Source organism: Podarcis raffonei, chromosome 10 (genome assembly GCF_027172205.1).
Source record: "Podarcis raffonei isolate rPodRaf1 chromosome 10, rPodRaf1.pri, whole genome shotgun sequence".
Lineage (NCBI taxonomy): Eukaryota > Metazoa > Chordata > Lepidosauria > Squamata > Lacertidae > Podarcis > Podarcis raffonei.
The window spans coordinates 43248665-43271340 of record NC_070611.1 but is presented as its reverse complement, the minus strand read 5'-3'; the positions used below and the strand labels follow the sequence as shown (position 1 = coordinate 43271340).

General features: G+C 39.9%; 1 protein-coding gene across 7 annotated transcripts in view; it reads right to left on the bottom strand.

Annotated features, from left to right (window-relative positions):
* CNOT4 (CCR4-NOT transcription complex subunit 4) overlaps nucleotides 1–22676 on the bottom strand; it is a 53803-nt gene that overhangs the window by 28279 nt on the left and 2848 nt on the right. For 4 of the 7 annotated variants that reach the window (XM_053404572.1, XM_053404574.1, XM_053404576.1 and 1 more), the window contains exons 2-7: nucleotides 8035–8293; nucleotides 6173–6370; nucleotides 4340–4426; nucleotides 2931–3032; nucleotides 2557–2682; nucleotides 978–1111 (exon numbers count right to left, since the gene is read on the bottom strand). In XM_053404572.1, the coding sequence (XP_053260547.1) occupies nucleotides 978–1111; nucleotides 2557–2682; nucleotides 2931–3032; nucleotides 4340–4426; nucleotides 6173–6370; nucleotides 8035–8208 (821 nt within the window). In that variant the 5' untranslated portion in view covers nucleotides 8209–8293. The remainder of the gene's footprint in view (nucleotides 1–977; nucleotides 1112–2556; nucleotides 2683–2930; nucleotides 3033–4339; nucleotides 4427–6172; nucleotides 6371–8034; nucleotides 8294–22676) is intronic. The other 3 variants (XM_053404575.1, XM_053404573.1, XM_053404579.1) reach the window with 1 other exon arrangement.

Genomic DNA, 22676 nt, shown 5'->3' with positions numbered 1-22676 from the left:
TCTGATGTTCTGCCCAGAGTCAATGTATCAACTTTCCTTAATACAAGATTTGTCTTTTCCTTTAAGAGGCAATGCTGATCCACTAAGATTTGGCACTGGAAAAATTGTTTAGGATCCTGAGCAAGGTTGCTCTTGAAATCTTATTGGAAAAGGATCCCCATTAAGAAGGATCTAAAGAGTGCAAATTCTTGTTCACCAATCATTTGCCATGATCACAAAGTTCAGGTGTTCATTCACAAATAGATTTTCCCATTCATTTAAGTTTGCCTTATTAATAGTTGAAGAGGCTAAACCAGAGGTAACAGTAGTCTGACTACCATCCAAACTCAAGAAGCATCTTGCAAGCACAAACCTTATGTCATATTCTAAATATTAATGCTGTTTCTGCTATTAAGTAATGTAAGCTTTTCCAGAAATAGACAACCACTTAAAATTGTTACTTGGAATAGATTGGTGCTAGGTCAAAAAACCCTCAGCAACCTTTCATTAAACAGACATATAAATCTATGTTACCCTGTCAAAGTCTGCACCCTACATATTAGCAGCCAAAGTATTGAAACAAAAATCTCAACTAAGTTGCAATGAGTCAGAACATTTTACACTAACTTTGTCTTTCAGATGAGTCCTTTGTGGCATTCTCACCTTCTAAAGGCAAGGTGGACTCACACATTCATAGTAATGTTGTGTTGTATTTAAAATGAGTAAATATTGTATTTTGTATTTCCAGTTTAATGACATGCCCTGCTATTTCACACCAAACCATACTATTTTACAATTGTAAATGATGCACTAATGCGAACATCTGCTGAAACAGTTGTTTGAAAATGCTACATACATCTGTATAATGATGCAAAGGAAGTAAGATGTCAAGTGTGCTGGCTTAAGCAGTAAGGCAGTGAAGCAGAGTGCTTAGAAAGAGGGGTAAAGGTGGAGGTTTGATGAAAACTAAAGAGCACACGCAGAGAACCTTTACTTACACATCATACCTCTGTAGTGAAGTCACTTTGTTCTTGTTCTTGTCAACTGCATTTGAAGACAGCTGGAGGAAGTTGGGGTTTAACTTGTATAATTCCTGGAGTAACTTCTGTTCATATTCTTGATGCTTACCAGCCTGGGGTAGAAAAATGCAACTCTGTCAACCTGATAATCTGCAGTGAAATCTTCTTTACATTAAAATTTCATTTCTCATGTTCAAATAAGAGAAGCTTGGTTATTTTAAGCTAGCCTAGTCCACATCCCACCAAATCACAAGACTATGACCACTATTTTGGCCTCTTTTGTAAGAATGTAAATTCACTGCTGCGTAAGGGAGTTTACTGCAAGCTGGTTAAGACCTTTCTAATTTCACTGAAAGGTAACCTCAGAACAATTCATAGTAATGATCACATTTCATAGGTGTATCCCACAATGCCCATTTCAGTTTCTTAGGTAACCTGCTCAGAAGGTGCAGAGTGATAAGTTAAAGGAAGGAGAGGGAACTTGGGGGCCACATTTCCCATCATCCCTGACCACTGCCCATACTTATTGGGGTTGATCTGAGTTCGGAGTGCTGGCCCTTGTTCTGCAGAATAGCATTCCTGTTGAGGTACAACAAGCACCCACTATCTGCACTTTTGATAACTATTGCAGACATTTTTGTGCATTTATCCAGATGGATAAATGAATCTCTGTCATGAGTTTCTAATTTGTACTGCTTTCAGTTTTCTTTTAAATGTAGGGTTTTTTGAGTTTTTAATTTGCTGTTTTTATTGTGCATCGCCTTTAGATGATAATGTAGGAGATTTACTATTATATTATATTTATATAATACATAACTGCTACCTTTTATTCTCAGCTCAGTTTATAGAACTTCAAATCTGCAGCAAGAATGCTTCAAAGTCTTTATATTTCCTCTCAATCCAGCCCTGGGCATTATCTCCATTTTAAAAAGAAGGAGCAGAGAAGACAGTCAAGCCAGTTTGGACATAAATATCCTGGCTGAACAACTGTCAGGCTGCCATGGTCAACCAGGGACCATCTTGGCTGTGAGACCAAGACCTGCTTCCTGCACTGTAGGCCTTTTCCACTTGGCCTGGGAAGTTGGGGCCCTGGCTGACTCCAGTTACAAAAGCTGAAGCTGCTGAACAGACCCTTAGGTTGGAGAATAGTGTGTGTGTGTTGGTATTGTTGCTCTTGCTGATATTAATTTTTGTATCTTTATTTTTAGATCTTATTATGATTTAAGGTGGAAATTGTTTTATTTGATTGTGCACTTCCTGGTATGTTTTATTTACTGTTTATGACTACTTTTGTTATATTTGTAACTATGTAATTGTTTTGACGTTGGAAGCCCCCTGGAGCATTGTTTGAACTATGGAAAGATGGCATACAGATAAAATGATGCATGTATGCATGCTTCCCACTCTCCTCATGTGTTGCCTTAAATACTTCGATTGTGCATTCTCTAAACCGCATTCTGAAATCGAAACTGTAGTTTCATTTCTGATTTACTGGCTCAGATCAGAAATATGAGGCATTTAGAGTAATATTTCATGGTATAGGTTGCAACACACATACCTGCATCTCTTCTTTTGTAAAACTGGCTGCTTCATCCCCTAATTCATGTAGATACATACAGTCTGGTTTAGGACACTGCATATTCTTCAAAAAGTAACTGCAATATTTTGTGGTACCTAAAGACGCCTGGGGGGGGAAACGAGACATTAACTATAAAGGACAACAAACTATATACTTTAGAAGTAAGCCTGTTTTAGAATCCATCTTCTGGTATCATGGTGCTCAGTTACATGTACTGATAGACATTTGCCATTATGTCACACACACACACACACACACACAGACACACACACACACACACACACAACCTTATTCTTATATAGTTACAAACACATACATTCATAGTTATAGTTACATACACACATTCATATTACCTTAAGTGTTCTTCCATCTACTACCACATTATTGACACACTGTATGGCTCTGAGTGCATCTTCTGACCGGATGTAAGTTACATATGCACTTGCACTTGGACCCTAGATAATTAAAAAAAGTGTATGTGCATAGGTCAGTTTATTAGTCATCCTATAATGCAGCACTGAACTTCACAAAATTCTGAAGTACTTAATACATAAGAAGCCCTCGGCAAAGGATTCATTTGCAAAAGTACAGCAGTAATTTTTACTGCAATATTTGAATAATCAGTTTAAACAGATTACAGAAGTGCCTGTGACTAATCGGACAGCAAATTTAAAACACATTTTGTCATAGAAGTACTTCTAAATACTCCACCTGGCAAGCACCATTTTAAGAGGCACTCCTATCCATAAAACAAACACAAAGGAATACTTCTAAGGCAATGTCTGCTACAACAGGAATGCAAAACCTAAATTAAAAAAAAAAACCTATGTTCCTTGCTTCAGAGTGAGTAAACTATGTTCGTTTCTTCAGAACATATGAGTAAAATCAGTAGAATGAAGCAACTATATACCATACAAGGTTGGGCTTGCTGAAGTTAGGTTTGAATTGATGGTTTCCCAACTCTGTACACTGATATTCATAGCAACAAGGCCACAACAGCTTTACTCCAAAATCCTTACCATGCATTTGGATTCCCTTCTTTCTTTACAATTATGTTAACTTTTTGCCTGCTCTTTGCTCCTCTACCCATTTTGAAGCCAACTTCTAAAAACTTAAGCATTCCAAGTAACATATTCCTTTCCTACTAACAAACTTGAATGAAAAAGTAACATATACTTTGAAATAGGAATTAATTTTTTCATTAGTATGACAATAGCATATCAACCAGATTAGGGTATAATTAAAAATCTTCACCAAGGTATAATGCACACCCAGAAGTCAATACAATCTTTCTATTTGGTGAAAAACTATAACATATTTCGAGTATATCAGCTTCTGCACCAGCAAAACAGCTATAGTAAATCATGGGGTGCTCCAAGTTAGAATGCAACTACATTCCTGAACAGGGGTGTACAAAGCGGCAATAATAAGGAGGGTACATTCCAGACAGAACAAATGAAAAGATTTGGACACATGTTTGCAGGGGAATACATTCATAGGCTACACTTAACTGAAATTACATTCTAATTGTAGAAATTCAGGGGCAGTTTACACCTTACTGCTGGGTAGTCTACGTTGTAGAATTAATCTGACTCTGGTTATTAGTACATGCAAACAAAAACAGAGCTGCCGAAATGTTCCTGTATGGAATGTTTTTGACCCAAGGATGTCAAAAATGAGTTGTCCATATGCAACTGAAACTGTTGGAACTCCAGCTGAACACCCACCTTTTGGCTAGGTCAAGGGGAAATCAGTATCTTACCTGTGAGCCTGCATATGATGTGCTGTTGTTGATTACAACTTTGTGTATTTTACCAAATTTCCCAAAATATTCTGGCCTTTTCAAAACCTGTTTGGAAGATTAAGTTCACCGATATAAAAGCAATATTAAGAAGCAGCTCAGACAAAACTCAGACTACTAATGGATGCCTAACTATTTTTGCTCCCTTTGAAAAATCTTTTAACCAAAGAAAACAATGGAAAATTGCTAAGCAGTTACAAATGAACTATACAAAACATTGGTCTTGGGCTGTCGACAGGAGCGGCGCGGGAGTCTCCACCCAGGCACACAACTGGTACTGAGCACATACCATATTTCCTACAATTAGTGGCAGATAACTTCAATTCTCTCTCCCGAAGTCTAACAACACTGTATTATAATGAGTTCTTCTAACAGCCTGCAGTCCATAAATCACATAAAATTCCAAGTGGAGATTGAAAGGCATGCCAAGTGGGTACCAATTTAACAGGCCCACTGCCAGGAGGGACCCCAGACTATGAGCTTTCATTTAAAAAAATCTAGCCCTCCTAGAAATAAACTTATAAAGCAAGATGTTCAGGTACCCTACAAAGCAATGTGCTAGGCTATCTGCTCCTGTGTTTAAGTGTTTTTTACCAATGAATAAAGACAGAACTGTGGTTGAAGAGTACGCTTTGTGAGCATCTAGAGAAAGAAATTCATGGGATCCTAAAGAGCTTCTGTTTTCCCCTCCCCTTTGGTGCACTTTTCCTGATTCCATCTTATTTTGTAGCACTTGGAACCTCTGTAGTATACGCTTTTTTCTTATCAACCAGAATGCATCTTCCCTATGGTGGGTTTGTCTGAGATCAGGTAGTCCCCAGAAGTTATTTTCTGAAATACTACTACACAGTAAGCGTAGGTGAATGTTAAAGAAAAGCATGGTGAATTCAAAATTTGGAGGAATTGGGCATGTCTCCTGCTGTGCAGGATCTATGGTGCAAGCATTAATTAACAATTCATTGCATAGCTATCAGCAAAAGGGCACAAAGATTTGAATATGCAAATGTCCTCTTTTGTGAATAGATCAGAGGTCCCAATACAGTGTACCAGGCCCAGAAAATCCTGATAGCACTCCTGCAGATTGAGCACCAACATAGTAATATGTCTCACTGACCAGTTTAAGATAGTCTGGTCATAGTGTTCTCACCAACCAAAATTTCTGAAAGCTTTTAAGAGCAGCCCCATGTAAAGTCATACTATCAGAGTTGATGCTTTAGCAGGCTTCAGAATGAATTACCATGGCCAGAATTGTCTTCTGCAAGTAAGTGCAGCTTAGTATATCAGCAAAAGTGGTCCCAGCCCAGCATCCAGAAGCTGTTCCAGATCAAAGAACACATCAAAGCTGGGAGCCTCCCTTTTCAGAGCAAATGCAACCCCATCCAAGGGAGGCTGTACAACAAACTCCAGATCCACTGGTTCTCACAATCAACAATATTTCTATCTTATTAGGATTGTTATTGCATATTCAATGACACACTGCTCCCTCAAGACATCAGTTCAGTGTCCACTGTCTCCCTAGGGTCTGATGAAAAAGAGTGTGTGTGCCAAGTATCATCAGCGTATTGATGACTTTTCAACCAGGATTCCCAGACTAACGACCATGGGATATAACAGAATTCAACCGGCATCATTTTATGGGTCCGCAGCCCTGGGCTGCTGGTATTGAACACCACTGAAAAGCCCAGAAGAATCAACTAATTTGAGTAGGAATTTATTTGGCAACTATAATAACTGCAGCAAAAGTTCAGGATACACTTATTCTATACGAAGTTCAGATTTCTGGCAGCTGCTTACCTCTGGATCTGCTAGGCGTTGGGATAACCCTACTACGAATACAAGATTCTTCTGTACAACCCGTACACTGGCCAGATGTTTACGATTCTCTGATATCTTCTGTTTTCTTTCATTTTGCTTCTGTTTCTTTTCATTTTTTATCCTTTGCAGCTCTTCTTGGGAGAGTGGTTTATACACTGCTGGATCTTCTGGATATGGCTAATAAAAAGAAAAGTGGGTAAGCCTTGATTAATAATTTCCACATCACTGTTTCCTGCAAACCTCAAGCCCACTGCAATAGATGCTATATGAATGATATAGAAACAAGCAATGGCTTCAAATAAATCTGAGCCCACCAAGGAATAGGTGTGCACTTTCTGCCATTGAGACTTCTTAAACTTTGATATCATCCTTTGCAAAGATGGCTGACATTTCCTCCCTTGAATTGTGCAGCAGCAGATAAAGGTAATGGTAGATAGGCTGCCATTACCTGTCTTCTCATTGTGAGAAGCTTGGTGCATTTCTATAGAATACAGAAAACAGAGTATAGTGATTAGACGTAAACTTGCTTCAAAGCAGGCATCTGAAAACATAATGGTTGATATTATACGAGTATGAGTGTCATGATAAAACACTAACAGTAACTTGTCACAAAAACACAATAAATGGCAATACCATGCTGATTAATACTTTTTTTAAAAAAAATTAAAAAATCAAAAGCTTAAAGGAATGCAAGGCAACATTCAGTTTTTTACACCTGCCTCTCTTTAACCACCACTGGCACATGAAATGTGACCCACTTTAGCAGGTCAATGAGTTCAAACAGCTGGGTCATCAGAAGCATTCAAAACAAATATCCTAGTGAAGTACTTAATGAGCATCTACAGATTTCAAACACCTCACCACATTGCAGAAAAGGTGCAAATTTAGAAAAAAGATAGAGATGATGCAATAACCAAAACACATCTGTTCATTTAAAGAAGTTAAACTGAAAACAGTTTTAGGGTGGCACCTGGCTAAGTCTTACTTAGACCCACTGAAATAAATGAACTTTAGTTTATTTCAATGGATGTACACTAAGCATCACTTAACTGGATACCACAAGTATACTAGCACAAGTAGTGTGGGAATTGCTTTTTCATGAGCAAACAACATTTAAAGTGCCCCAGCTATGTTGCCAGATGCCCATCCCATGTGCTCCATCGAAGGATAAAAGTCCCTGATCCCTTGACCATATCAAGAAAACCATAGGTGGGAAGCCTCAGGCCCAGAGGCCAAGTGCTGCCTTCCAGGCTTCTCTAATCTGGTCATCATCAGGACTCAGACACCCTTCACTGGCCCGACTCCATATTCTCCTCCAGCTCTTTTGCTTGGCTAGAATGTGTCCTTGAACAGTGGCAATGTATCTTACTTATCTGGGTATCTTACACAGAAACCTGCTTCACTTTTTGCCTGTTGCTCTGATAACAGTTCCTATGACGAGAGGAAAGTCTTTCCATCTGTCTGACCACCCTATTCCCACTTGCCCTGCCAACCAAGACACTTGTTGCAGATTTCAGAGGAGACGACTGGAAACAGCTGTGGCTGGAAGAAGTGGAGGATACTGTATTGCCCTATGATATATGTACCACTAAACTGATGTTTACAGTGGTACTTGACTTCTGACAATTCATGAGTTCAGGAGAATACTTTGCGGAAAGTATAGAACTCAAAAGTCGAACGAAGATCAATATTTCACTTAAAGGGACTCCATATTCCTCCCTGGTTTGACAGTGAACCCCAAGATAAAGTCTTAGGGGACAAGATACATCATGTTTAAAGCAACATTTCATATTGGTGAACCTTATTGCATAACCAAATTTATTCTAATGAACTTAATATACCTTTCTGCAAGCAGGGCAAAGCCCATTCTCATCAGTGCGAATACGATGCCAACAGAAGCGACAGATCTGGTAACCACAGGTGCAAGGGAAGAAGTTTATGTCATCAATTTCAAGAGGCTCCATACAAAGGGGGCATTCCACAGGGTCTTCCTTCGCATCTGGGCTGCGAGACATCTCTGTTTTCGCACAGCAGCAAAAAAGTATATAATAACTTAAGGGAGGAATAGCACAGAAAACTAAAATGAAGATACTTGAAGATCTGGAAAAGAAAAAAGATGAATGAATTACTATTTAAGTCTACATTGGAGCATAACCAATTAATTCTCTCTGAATCAAAAAGCAGTTTATAAGCTGCTTCTTTTTTTCATTGCTTTTGCTTAAAATATTTCCCAGCCTCCAACTTAGTTTTCAAGGGGTATTAACCCACAAAGTTTTCCACTCTCAATGAACTGTGAAAAAGAGTGGCATCTAACCCTTTAGTTTCCCACTGTCATTTAAGCAAACATCTCAAATTATTTTACAACCCTTAACAATCTATAACAGCGCAATGAAGTCCTCCAAGTAAACAGCCAAAGTGAAAATTTCTTCAAATCTTTGTTCTTACATGATTCACAGAAAGCATTCTTATACGCTTTGGGGTTTGTAGCCCTCCCCCCAATCCTCAATATGTGGTGAAGACATTTACCACACTTAAAAATGAACCAATAGCCAAGCAGTATTCAATTGAGGGGAATGAAATTCCACAGCCGAGGGCTGGCATCAAGAAAAACCTCAACATGTCCTTGGATTTATAACACATGAGTATATTCTATATCTTAGAAATCACAATGGTATGTGGAGGTTGTATGCAAGCTCTCCAGTATAATTACTGTGATAGAAACTGGCCTGCAGCAGTCTATTCAGTGATCAACTAAATCAATAGCAGTCAAATCTGCAGCCTTTGGTTTAATATAATATAGATGGAAAGGAAAGGAAAAACACGAGAAAAATGGTGTGACAGAAAGGAAAAGGGGTAGCCTGTCTCTTGCCCCACCCACTACCAGCATGCACCCCGTGTACCAACATTATCTTGGAGGCAATCTGGCCTTCAGAAAGAAGGTTCCCTGCATTTGATTCTTCGACAAACATTGCTCAGGCAGAGTTAGAGAAGTTTTACATTTTATTCACTTAAGTGCCGGGGTCCCTCAAACACATAAAGTCAGCTCAGAACCACCATCAATGCCAGCCCATGTAAATAGTGTTCATCTAAGTGTGCACCATTTGCAGTACTGAAGCAAACAATTCTTGAATTGATTCAGAAAAGCACTGATATTATCAGTATGATTATCCCAAATGACCTCAATGTTTTTTCCTCTAACACTTGCTCAATCTCCAGTGGATTCCATCAATTTGACAAGATGAAAAACTAAATCAAAAAGCTTTTTACAAACATCAGCAAGCTGCCACTACTGGTTGCAGAAAAAAATGGAACACAAGGAACAGTGACTTCTACAACAATAGGTAGCACTAGGCCACGAATACAAACACAAGCATCTGGGAACTACAAAATAATAGCACCATTATCTTGGTGCCCAGAAGCAGATAATATTTAGAATTTAACATGAACTGGTGTGCTAAAAGTAACCTTAGGTACTATGTTGAGAAACTGTAGCTGGGATTCTCTATACATGTAAAAGACCGATTTGTCCAAGTGTTTAACAAAGTTCATGATTTGTTTGGAACAAATTGAGAGAAATAGTTTTGCTTATCATACTGCACTTCAAGATTTGTAACTAACAACACAAATGATATCTGAACATCCTGTCTTCTAATTTGCCCTGCTTGTCCCTCAGTGGGCAAATACAACCAGATTCTAATCTAGAGAATGGGGTGTAGGTGTCAGCAAACACACTTAGAAATTCTTACTGAATTTCAGTGGAGTTACACTGACAGCAGAAGACAGAGGTTTTCAACCTTTTCGAGTCCATGGCTCCCTTGACCAACTAAATTCTTTCTGCAGCACCACTGTGGGGCTCAGGAGCCCAGTTATGTCACCCCTTGCCTGCAGAGCTGGCAGCCTCTCATCCTTTTTCGAATACCCTCTCTTGTGGAGTGTTCCCTCAGCCTTCCCTCCCCTCTCCTTGGGAGTCCTCCGGGCAGCCGCTGTCAGCGCCCCTGGTCTCTGAGCTGTCCCCCACCCACCCCAAAGAGAGGTGCCTCCCCACACTGCCCCACAGGGGCCTGGGAAAAGCATGCTCCTAGCCTTAGTGCCCCAATGGAGACTGGCCAAAGGTGAATGTGAAGCCAGCACCTTACCTTGAGAGTAAGACTCGCCTTCAGTGGTGGGAACTCAGCTCCCAGGCAGGCCTTGCACACAGCAAGCACAAGAAAGGCCAGTGCACCACCTGCCTGCTTGCCTGCCTACCTGGCCTCCCACTTGTCCGTCCATTCCAACAGCAAGGGCTGGTGGGCTGGCTGGCTGGGCCCCTTGCCCACTTGCTTACTCAGAGGCCAGCTCAGCTCCTGGCAACCAGCACTCCCTGGCCAGCCCCAGAGGCACCATTCACCTACGGAACTTGTAGCCAGGGCTGCTGCAATGAAAAGCTGTGCAAGCCTTTGGGAGGCAGAGATGTGAGAGAGCATCAGAGGAGGGAGGGAAAGAAAGGGGGGCAGAGACCAGTGTTGCCCACAGCACCCCAACCATTATTCAAGGCACCCCAGGGTGCCAGGGAACACTGGTTGAAAACCACTGGCATAAGAGTTAGGAGTGCCCTGCATAAAATATATCTGTCTGAAAGTGCTTTAGAATGAATTAACCAATTGCTGAGCTTCTCGCCGCCACATGTAAGTATATGAACTAGATCCAAAACAGAAAATTTGGAAATACTTTATTGTACTTTTCTTTTTGAATTTGTATCCTCTTCTTCCCAGAGAATCTCCAAGCAGCTAAATGGGAGCTATCTCATACACAACCACCTTGCATGGTAAGTGGATGAAACAATATTAGTCTGGGTCATCCAGTGAGCATTACAGATCAACATGAATGTGAACTCAGGTCTCCTTGGTCTATGCCCCAAACTCTTGTTATCACCTAGAAATTCTGCAGATGTTTAGGGCTCCAATCTGCAGAAGTCAACCACAGCTTATACCTATTCATTACTACAGCTTGCATCCTTTTAACATCCATGGACATAGAATGCAGGCCTATATATTAGACCTGGTGAGCCTATAAGTCTCTTCTAAATGAAACTGGACACTTTAGCAAGACTTTCCTCAGTTTACTCGCAAGATACTATTTTTGGCACCCTGTTAAGTAACTGCTTTTTATACAGCAAACATCTTCTATTACAAACTACATTAACTCAGCAGTCACAGCATGAACACATTTGCATGAAGTGTAACTACGCAAAACATATGTGCCTTCATTAAATACACAACTCCCCAGAATTTAAGGTGGGAACTCTCTCAACTCTACTTAGAGATGCAGGGGCTGGACCTAAGACCTTCTGCATGCAAAGCAGATACACTACAGCTGAGCTATGGCCCTTCTCCACAGAAGATTGACTCCAATCTATAAAACTTACCACCCAGATGTACAGTTCTATTTTGTAACTCTGAAGCATCATATTGCTGTATCTATACCACAGAGAATGGAAATGGGGTTCACACACTGTCTATGAGTACTTCTGTGCTGCCCAGGAGTCTAGAAAATATCAAGTACTGTAGTTTTACTGATACATGAACCACACAAGGCTAGAAACCATTCAAAATATTGCATCCTGAGTGACTAGGGATTTATTTCTTGAAACTAGCAAGTCCACAGCCCCAGCTGATGAGTGCTACTTGTGAGTGTACTTCTCTATAAATATGTTCATCACCCTGTTGCAAGTTCTACATTTATGTGCAGCCAGAGACAAATATGTAATCATATGACAGTCTATGTGGATTTCATACTTCCTATGCAGAGGTGTTTTTTTGTGTAGTCTCTCCTGCTCCCCCCCCCCATCCCAAAGTTTTGGTTTTTATGGTTGGAAAAATAAGCTTGAGAACATGAGGGAAGAGTGCCCTAGAAGGTTCATATATCAAATAAAGAAAACTGCACGCTTCCCAAGTTAATCCAATGAAGTTAAGACCTTGTCAAGAGTTAATACTGAGAAGGAAATTAAGCACTCCAACATGAAGAAAGGATCAGTTCAAAAAAGGAAGCTGGTCAGGCTTCACTGTTTCCAACCACTTTTTCTAAAATTGTAGCATCATTAACAAAAGAGTACATAAATGTACATAGAATTATGATCACACAGTGTTACTGTAGGTCAGAGTTTTCCAAACTATGTCGCGACACATTAGTGTGTTGGCTGCAGTGTGAAGGTGTGTCACACAAACACTCCCCACGCTCCTTCCGGGGCTGGAAAGTGGTTAGTTTAACCTCCGGTTTGCTAGTAAAACTGAATTACTGTGTTGCAAAATGATGCATGCCTAAAAGTGTGTTACCAACATGAAAAGTCTGGAAAGATCTGCTGTAGTTGTATAAAATCATATGCTATAGTCAGACTTGAACATTGGTTTCAGGAATGGACAGTTCACAAATAAGATAAAACTAAGTTGAACAAGAGAAACAGGAGAGCTAGACGTTAGCATGGGTTAGATACAGAAAAAGATGCAGGTGAGAGCCTCTATATGGAATGCACTACTATATACAAACCCTACACATAGGTTGTCATGTAACCATCACACAGGTGTACATTTTGCTGCATGCTTGCATCCAACATATTCATAGGAGAGAACTATCATGGGCACTACTTAACATGTAAGGAAAGGGTTGCAGCTGAGTGGTGCAGCAAATGCTTTTGGTACAAAAAGTCCCAGTTCAATTCTTGGTAAGTCAAAGGAATATTTGAGAAATATTTCTGTCTGAAACTCTCAGGAGCTGCTATCATTCAGTGTTGACAATACTGAACTAGATGAACCACTGGTCTAACTCTGCATAAGGCAAGCCTTCAGTTCGCCTCTGTCACTAGTTCCAAGAAGTACCGGTAAATACCTAGTCACTCAGGATGAAGCAATTTAACAGTTTCAAAGGTGTCTGGCCAAAAATCAGTGAAAGCCCAGAGCTTGAAAGCAATGAGGCAAAACCTGCTGAAAATCAAAATATGCTAGTTTTACTGACTAGTAACTTTTTATTTAGAAAAGTTACTGAATTTTATTCTTCAAACAGATAAACTTTGGCAGGTTTGATTAAGAATTTACATAGGAAACACTGGGCTGAAAAAGTCAGCTCAGCTCCACACTTATGTAGAAAAAGCCAACTCCTATCACATGAGACTGAGCACAGCAATTAACATAATGCTATTAGCGTAAGGCCATTATATCAGTCTGTAAATTGGCCACATTTAGAATTCTGTGTATAGATATAATCAATGCACCTCAAAAGAATATTTTGAAACTTAAGGAAGTACCGAAAAAGACAACTAAGATTATTAGAAGACTGAGAATTTATTGGACCACTTTAACAATGTCAAAAAGCTTTGAGGTTAAGGTTTTTCAATTTAGAGGGACAGGAAAGATTAACGTGGAATCACAGTTAAGAAGCACAAAACACCGTTTCTAAAATGTAGCCTCTCATAGCTATTACAGCCACTGTGCCTTCTCACAGAGTTTCTTTTTTCTAACAGAGGAAGCCCTGTATGGCAGAAAAGTTCACCTATGCTTGCTAATTACATACATGCTACTCCAATAAGATTTCTCATCTTACCTATTTTTCCAAGTTAACTAGAGAGATTGTCAAAAGCTAAGAACCTAAATTGCTGTTCACTTTTATACTGGTAACTATTTTTGAGATAAGCCACTATCTACGCAGCAGTCCTTAGTTCAAGAGTTAGTTATGGCAATATAGCCAGATTTCAAATATCTAGAGCAGGCTTCCTCAACCTCGGCCCTCCAGTTGTTTTGAGACTACAATTCCCATCATCCCTGACCACTGGTCCTGCTAGCTAGGGATCATGGGAGTTGTAGGCCAAAAACATCTGGAGGGCCGAGGTTGAGGAAGCCTAATCTAGAGCAGCAGTCAGAATACTTACAAGCTACATTTACTACCGTGTACTCAATGTTCTACCTTTGGTCTTAATTTAAACATGGTGTAGTACTTAAAAGTGACATTCAGGTGTTGTAATCTCATTCATAAATTTCATCAAAACCCTTCAAAAGGTAATCACAATCAGTGTTACAATCATACATTTTATTTAAGATTTTTGATGGTTGCACTAAAATCATTTTTATTGTTCTCACAAATGTAATGTTACTACACACACACTGTTATGGGCATGACCAAAACTGAAATAATTACAGGAAAAGACATATATTAACAACGTAATGCTATGGTCCTGTGGAAGGCATCTAAGGATCTCCCCCCTCTGAGGTTGGAGAGAGACCTCATACGCCATACAACCTCTAAACCTCTGTGGCCCCTGCCTTACTGACATTGGAGTTCTGACTTCTGTAGAAGAAAGAAGGGGTGTGTCAAATCTGGAGTTATGAAGAATCCAAAGCCTTCTCCTTGCCCTGACCTGCACCCAAAAGAGGGGAAATATATACTAGGAGGAAAACTGCTTTAAAGAAAAAGTAGGGGGGACTTTGGGCACGGGAAAAGGTAAAAACACTCTCCCTCTCTTTCACTGCATGCCTTAAGATTCTGATCAGGCAACATGTTCACCTTTAGTTATCCCTCTGCCCCATTTTGGACTGCTCTGCCCAGAAGTTAAAATCAGATGTGCAAGTGAGCTTACATCAGTTCTGCAGATTCTCAGAAAGGTAGACAAAGTCCTACTTATGTGCTCACATTCTTAAGAAAAATGCCATTTCAGGCCAATACTGCATAGCGAAATATGCTGGGGAGAATTAAAGGCTTGTCCACACATCTGCTTGCCCTGCCACATTTCTCTGAAGAAAAAGAAAAATGCTCTTTACTGCTGAATCGGAGCAAACGCTTTTCAGCAGATTAACATTTGCTCCGATTCAGTGGTAAAAGAGCCGGTTTTGCCAGGAAAAGATGTGGAACAAATGTAAAACCACTCAGACCCATGCCTAGAAAGCACAGGACAAGCAGAAAACCTTTTGGACCCCTGCTTTCAAGGAATGGGACAAGCGGACATGTGAACAAGCCCCCAGATTGACCCGACCAAGTCAACTGTCTTTTGGAATTTATGAATCATGAAATATATGCTTTAGTAAAAGTATATTTTTGGGAGGGAGAATTATTACTATTTTTATTGTTCTTGTTATTATTAAAATTAGTATAGCACCCTATACCTGCAGGTATCAGGGCAGTTCACAACATAAATCACAATATTAAAACACAAAATACATAATAAAAATAAGAGCAACCCCTCCCCAAATTAATATGCAAGTTACTGCCCTTTAAAATGAAGAGAAGCAAAGCAGTTCTAAGTTCAGAAACTTTATCCTTTGCCATACACCAGTGAGAGAGATAGAGAGCTTAATGGTTGATTTATACATGCAACAAGGTCTTTACCTAACCTCAGTGAAACCCTGATTGCTTACCCTAGAGCTGTCATATTTCAAAAAGTGAAAATAAAATTGTTGAGCTTTTTACGAGGGTCGAATCCTGGCAATGTCTGGGAAATTCTGGACATACGGCAGCCCTAGCTTACTCTATAATTACCACTTGGGGATACACGTAACACAAGAACGTTTTTTGAAGATGTTTCTCATGCCAACAGGTTAGTTCTCCTTATGTGAAACCAAAACATACCACTGCTGGGCATGTGCTCAAATTTAATCACAACTGCTGTGGAAAAACAATATCATGAGCGGCACAGCATTGGAATAGTAAATATATTTATGTTGTTCTTTCATCAAGTTTCAAGATACAGTTTCTCATCAGGGTACCACCTTCAAGTAGAAGCAGCTGAGTATCTACCAAATATTTTCTTTTTACAGGTGACTTGCAGCCATCTGTGTATACGCAGCTACTGAATGACATATTGGTGTGAACAGCTTTATACAAGTGTGCAGACAAACCAGTAAACCCAGACAAGTTTTCTATCAGGAGTTTTCAAATCCAGTCTAGATTAGTCCAACACATCACCAAAATAGAAGCTGGTATTATTGTTTCTGAAAATGCTACAAGGATAATAAGTAAGATTATATAAACTTGAAACATATCTTTAAAGTTTAAGTTCTGGAAAAGAATCAGAGCTTGTACAATTACTTTTCTTTGCATTCAGCAGTTATATCTTGATCTGAAATAAGTTTACAAGCAGCTTCTCTTTCTTGATATAGTTAGCGGAAGGGCTTTCTTGATATAGAATATTATGAAGGAACTTCTTTTTATTAGTTACTCAGATGTTAGCTTTTCTGGGGAATGAAAAGAATGCTTCATAAAGTTTTCATATTGCTTGCCATAAAATCAGTGGACAACAGACAATTCAAGAACAGCCTATGCAAACATGTGATTCATGGAATCATAAAATCGTAGAGTTGGAAGGGACCCTGAGGGTCATGTAATCCAACCCACTGCAATGCAGGAATCTCAATTAAATCATACATGACAGATGGCCATCCAACCTCTGCTTAAAACTGCCAAGGAATGAGAGTCCACCACCTCTTGCGGGAATCTGTTCCACTTCACAACAGAAGAGTCCTACCATTTAACTCTTAGCCCAAACAGTGAATAGACTCCATCAGGAGATATGAGTTAGTTCACAACATTTCCTTAAAATAAAGCCCATTTTCACACATTAGGTAAAGCATTTGTAGTGACATTAGTACCCTTTCTTTTCACAAGTTCATTATTCTAGCATATGATACATATCATGTACTTGTAGAAGGCAGAGAAAAAACCATTATCATTGATTCTTAAGAGGAACAAAGAACTAAATTCTTATTATAAGATCACAATAAGCCAGTGTAATATAACTGCAAAGATGGCTAATGAGTACTGGAGGGTTATCCTCATGATTCACCAAAGAGAAAACCTTGATCACATTCTCTCCACTGGTACAATGATAGACCCATGCACATGAACAGAAAGCAAGATCTCTCATTAGAAACTGGAATTACTTCTGTTTTGGAATGATAATGTTTTATGTGTAAATACTGTTCTAAGATTCCATAAAACAGTTTAGCACAATGTTGATTCTTTACTTTCTTTACCATTTACCAACTTACAAAAAGATATGCTTAAGCACCTTATGGTACAGTACATTTTAAATTAGCCAAAACTTCAGGGAACAAGACAGCGTATGAACAAAAGAGACAGAGGGGGGAAAGAAGCAAGAAACTAGAGTTGGAAACTGAAGACTAATGGAATAGTATGATTTCCCACCAATTACCCTGTCCTCACAGCCACCTTATGATACAGTTGCTTGAGAGTTTCTCCCAAGTCCCTAACCCATAGCTCAGAGTTTTACACTGTCATTGTTCCTTCATATGCACATTATCTTGCTGTCTGAAGCCTAACAGGGGGTGGGAAGACAAATGTAATGAAACTGATAAACTCTTTGTTTGTGCAAGCTTAGCATCTGCATAGCAGATAAAAAGCAAATTTCAGGGGGACAAGTTGGTATATAATACTGATTTATTTCAAACCTAACCTAAATTTCCAACCTTAAGCATATGAAAGGTATACACTGGACCTGCAAATGTCATAAGAGATGTCACTAAAAGGGTGGAACAGGGGCAAGCGTGCAATGACCAGGAATGCAACCCCTGCGCAAATCGGGGGCTGCCTGCATGCATATCTTAATAGAACATTATATAATGCACTCTTGTATGTTGCTTGGAAATGCACAGGTGACAAGAGGTAAACTGACCTCTATCACTAGTCAGGTGACAAAGTGTCACCGGGATAATAATAATAATAATAATAATAATAATAATAATAATTATTATTTTATTATTTGTACCCCGCCCATCTGGCTGGGTTTCCCCAGCGACTCTGGGCGTCTTCCATAGAAACCAAAAATACACTAAAATATCACAGATTAAAAACTTCCCTGAACAGGGCTGCCTTAAGATGTCTTCTGAATGTCAGGTAGTTATTTATCGCTTTGACATCTGATGGGAGGGCGTTCCACAGGGCGGGCGCCACTACCGAGAAGGCCCTCTGCCTGGTTCCCTGTAGCTTTGCTTCTCACAATGAGGGAACCGCCAGAAGGCCCTCGGCGCTGGACCTCAGCGTCCGGGCAGAACGATGGGGGTGGAGACGCTCCTTCAGGGAGGGTGAACCACCTGACTTTCAGGAAAAATAACAAGACATAGGGGAGGCCAACCAGGCCCAATTCATCAAGATGGCATGGCTGTTCCAATGCCTGAACTGCAGCTAAAATATTACATCCATTTTTCACATGGTCTAGTCCTTCCCCTGCCCACCCCCCTAATAGTCTTAAGAGGGTCTCTTCTCCAGTCTTCGGAGAGTAGCTGGAGGCACGGAGGCAGAAAAAGGTATTCCTTTCCACTCTGCAGTTTAAATCTGAAGTCTTAGGTGCAGTACTATGCCCAGAACTCAGAAACGGCTCACACTAGTGAAAATACCTGTCGCAAAATGCACCTAGAACAATGAGAGTTTCGAACACTGCCTGAGACAATTTTGCTGTTTTACCGTTTTGTCTTTTGTATAACTCTGATTATTGTTTAAGTATGTACCTTACATTGTAAAGTATCTGAAGTGCACTGGAATAAATGTGGTTTATAAACACAGTACTATTAAACATACATTCTGGCACAAGCTAAATCTACAGCTTCAAAAAAGTTAATGTCAAATCAGGAATTAATACGCCACCATACAATGGCAGGTGTGTGGCATTCGAAGTACACCGAGGTTGTCAACTGGACATTTTTCTAGGCGACTCCTGCAGAGCACAAATAACTAGCAAGTTTTCTCAAGAACTTTATGAAAGGTTAACACAACTACACACCTGCAATCTAGGTAAAGGTAAAGGTACCCCTGACCGTTAGGTCCAGTCGTAGATGACTCTGGGGTTGCGTGCTCATCTTGCTCTATAGGCCGAGGAGCCAGCGTTTGTCCGCAGGCAGCTTCCAGGTCATGTGGCCAGCATGACTAAGCCACTTCTGGCGAAGCAGAGCAGTGCACAGAAACACCGTTTACCTTCCAGCTGGAGCGGGACCTATTTATGTACTTGCACTGCATAATTTCAAACTGCTAGGTGGGCAGGAGCTGGGACCAAACAAGGTGATCTCACCCCGTCGCAGGGATTCAAACCGTCGACCTTCTGATTGGCAAGCCCTAGGCTCTGTGGTTTAGACCACAGCGCCACCCGCATCCCTGCAATCTACACATACAATAAATTATTTGAAAGCTAACTGCCATGGCTTAGCAAGCCAACTGTTGAACAGGAATCATGTAGGTAATGTTCTCATTGGAATTACATCATCCTTCATGAAGGCTTCTTAATTTACTTATTACAATCCATCACTCACAGGTATACTCCAAAGAGCATAATAAATATTGGTTCAATAGTTGTTGATCCAATAATTCAACAAACAAAATGGAGACCACATTGGTTTGGAACACCTGCTCACTAATATAGAAAGTCACCTTCACTGCAGCACCATGGACAGGGTACAACAAAACCACAATTTTCCTCCAAGAAACTCAAAAGATTTGAAGTTTAGGCTTGACATTTAAGAATTCTGCTGGGATAAACTAAACTGGTGTCTTAAGCACAGTTCAGACTGTTTTACTACAATGAAACCAGAGCTGGAAGGAAGCTCCACTGAGTACTTCCTGTCTGATTAGCCACTTGCACAGGTTGGTTTCTTGTTCCCTCACTGTGAATATATATAAAAATTAAATAATATTGGCCTGTTGAAAATTCAAATACAATTCATGTTCATAACAATATGCCTAAGTTAATACACCTGCATCTTTTTTTTTAATAGTCAAGCTTCATTACAACAGGAGCAAATTTACAATTTACAGCTTCCACCTTGCATAAGAAATGCTATTCCTATGATTAAAATGCATTAGCCCCACATTCCTCATAACATTTCTTTTAAAACTGATCTTAAATACAGTGGTACCTCGAGTTACAGACACTTCAGGTTACAGACTCTGCTAACCCAGAAATAGTACCTCGGGTTAAGAACTTTGCTTCAGGATGAGAACAGAAATTGTGCTCCGGTGGCGCAGCAGCCGCAGGAGGCCCCATTAGCTAAAATGGTGCTTCAGATTAAGAACAGTTTCAGGTTAAGAACGGACCTCTGGAACGAATTAAGTACTTAACCCGAGGTACCACTGTACTGTATTTGCAATGCTGTTGACTTCCCTGCAACTCTCTCCAGACTTCAGGAAGGAGACTTCCATCTTGACCAAAAATATAATATAAATATATTTAAGCCTACATGTAAACATAGCTACTTGTACTTAAAATGTTAAGAAGAGCACTGCTGAATTGTACCAAACGTTTATCTAGTCCAGGAGTCTGTTCCCACGGCGGCCAACCAGGTATCTATGGGAATCCCACAAGCAGGACATAAGCACAATAGCACTTTCCCACTCAGAGTCCCCAAGTATTCAGATGCATACTGCTTCTGACACTGTAATATACAGTCATCACAGCTAGTAGCCATTGCTGCCCTTTTCTGCACCTGTACATGCCACCCTATGTGCTTGGACAGCAGCAAATACTAAACATGTTGAAATATTGTATCGATAAAATGCACATCATTCTTCCTTACTATGTCATATCAAAGCTTGTAATTAAACCAGGGTGGTATCATGAATTAAAGAGGTCAATGAGTCAGATGAAGACATGGCTGCCTTACACCAAGTCAGACCACTGGCCTATGTAGCCCCAGTATTGTCCATCTTAACTGGCAGTACCTCTCCCAAGGGCTCAAGCAGAGGTCATTCCCAACCCTAAATTTAAAAGCCTTCTAACTGGAGACGTTAAGATTTAACCTGGGGTGTTCTGTAGGTAAACCATGTGCTCTACCACAGAATAATAACCCTTCAAGAATGTGAAAAATCCCTTGTAGAAGCCAAACAATTACTTCCAACAGGGCAGAAATAAAGTTTAAATTAAATGTACAATGATTCGTGTGACAACTTTGCTTTATCAGATTAACACTACAGTATTTCAAGGATGGAATATTCTCAACCTGAAAATTCTGAAGTCAAATTGGCAACTAATAATTGAGAGGGGCTATGTTTTGAGTCATGCAAGGATTAAAGGGTCAGCAATATTGGCTCTGTTCATAGCTCACTATAATTGAAGCCAAGAAAAAGGCAAAAGATTTGTTAATGCAAACATGCAGTATGTGGACAACACCATATTTTGGCATCCTTCTGCTATCTTAATCCCTGACTCTCACTAATATGCCATGAAATAGGCAAATGACAATAAGCAGCTGAATATTGTCAAAAACTCTGCTCAAAATCCAGTTGCTTTTCATATTTGAGTGTGTTACAAACTGTGTCATACAAACTGGAGACAAGAGGGTTAACAGAGTTATTTGCCCATGTATAGAATAATCCACATAGGTGAGCTAGTAGCTGGCCTGATAGCAGGCCTACACTACTGTCTCTTATCAGAAGCTTCTGGTGCCTAGACTAAGCACCTGGATAACAACTGCCCACTCCTAACATTTTTTGAGCTGTTAGATGCAGTATCATCATCATCTTCTTCATCTTCTTCTTCTTCTTCTTCTTCTTCTTCTTCTTCTTCTTATTATTATCTTTTCAAAACTAATTACTTTTAGTACTTCAAAGCTGCAACCACATTCTGAAGAAACCACCATTAATGAACACTACAAATAGTCTGAAGCAAAGCTTATGAACTAGGGCTCTAGCTAAGTTGTTCAGCAGCTGAATGTATCAAGTACTGTAGCGCATTATATCATCAACCTCTCATGTACATGAGAGATTTTAGCAAAATTGGTTTTTCTAAGCAAGCAGCTGGGCAGTTCCTCCTAATTAATTATATTAAACCATTTCAATCATGTTAGTCAACAATTCAAGATATGTACTTGAGTCATAGTTTTATGTCTATGTATTTTACTGCAAATTAGTTCAGATTACCTAGAGAAGTACTGCTTTTCCCTTTCACAGAACGAGGCACCTACATTATTCCTATACCTGCAAATGAATGAATAACCAATGCACCTTATGCACTAATTCTATGGCAAATAGGTTTCATGGTGACATCACTCTTCAAAATGCCCCTTCTCTTGGCAGGAAAGCATTCACTTTCCCTATAGCACCTTCTTTTTCCCATACCATCCTAAAAGAGAAATACTTGATGACTTCTCCAAATCCCAACTTTATGCCTCAATCTTCCCATCAATCAAAAGGGATAAATTCCACATATTATTTATATAAGTGCTCAGGTCTACAGCCCACTTAGAATTCAAGCATCGCCCCCGCCGTGGTGTACTGGAAAAAGGGGGTGTAGCTCGGCCAGAAGAGCACGAGACTCTTAATCTCAGGGTTGTGGATTTGAACGCCGCGTTGGGCAACAGATTCCTGCATTGCGAGGGGTTGGACTAGATGATCCTCATGGTCCCTTCCAACTCTACAATACTATGATTCTATGAAAAAAGAAAACCCAGAAAAAGTAATAGGGCTGGCCATTTGCCTTTTCTACCTGAAGAAACATTCAAGTGTGAGTTTATGGGAAAGACGC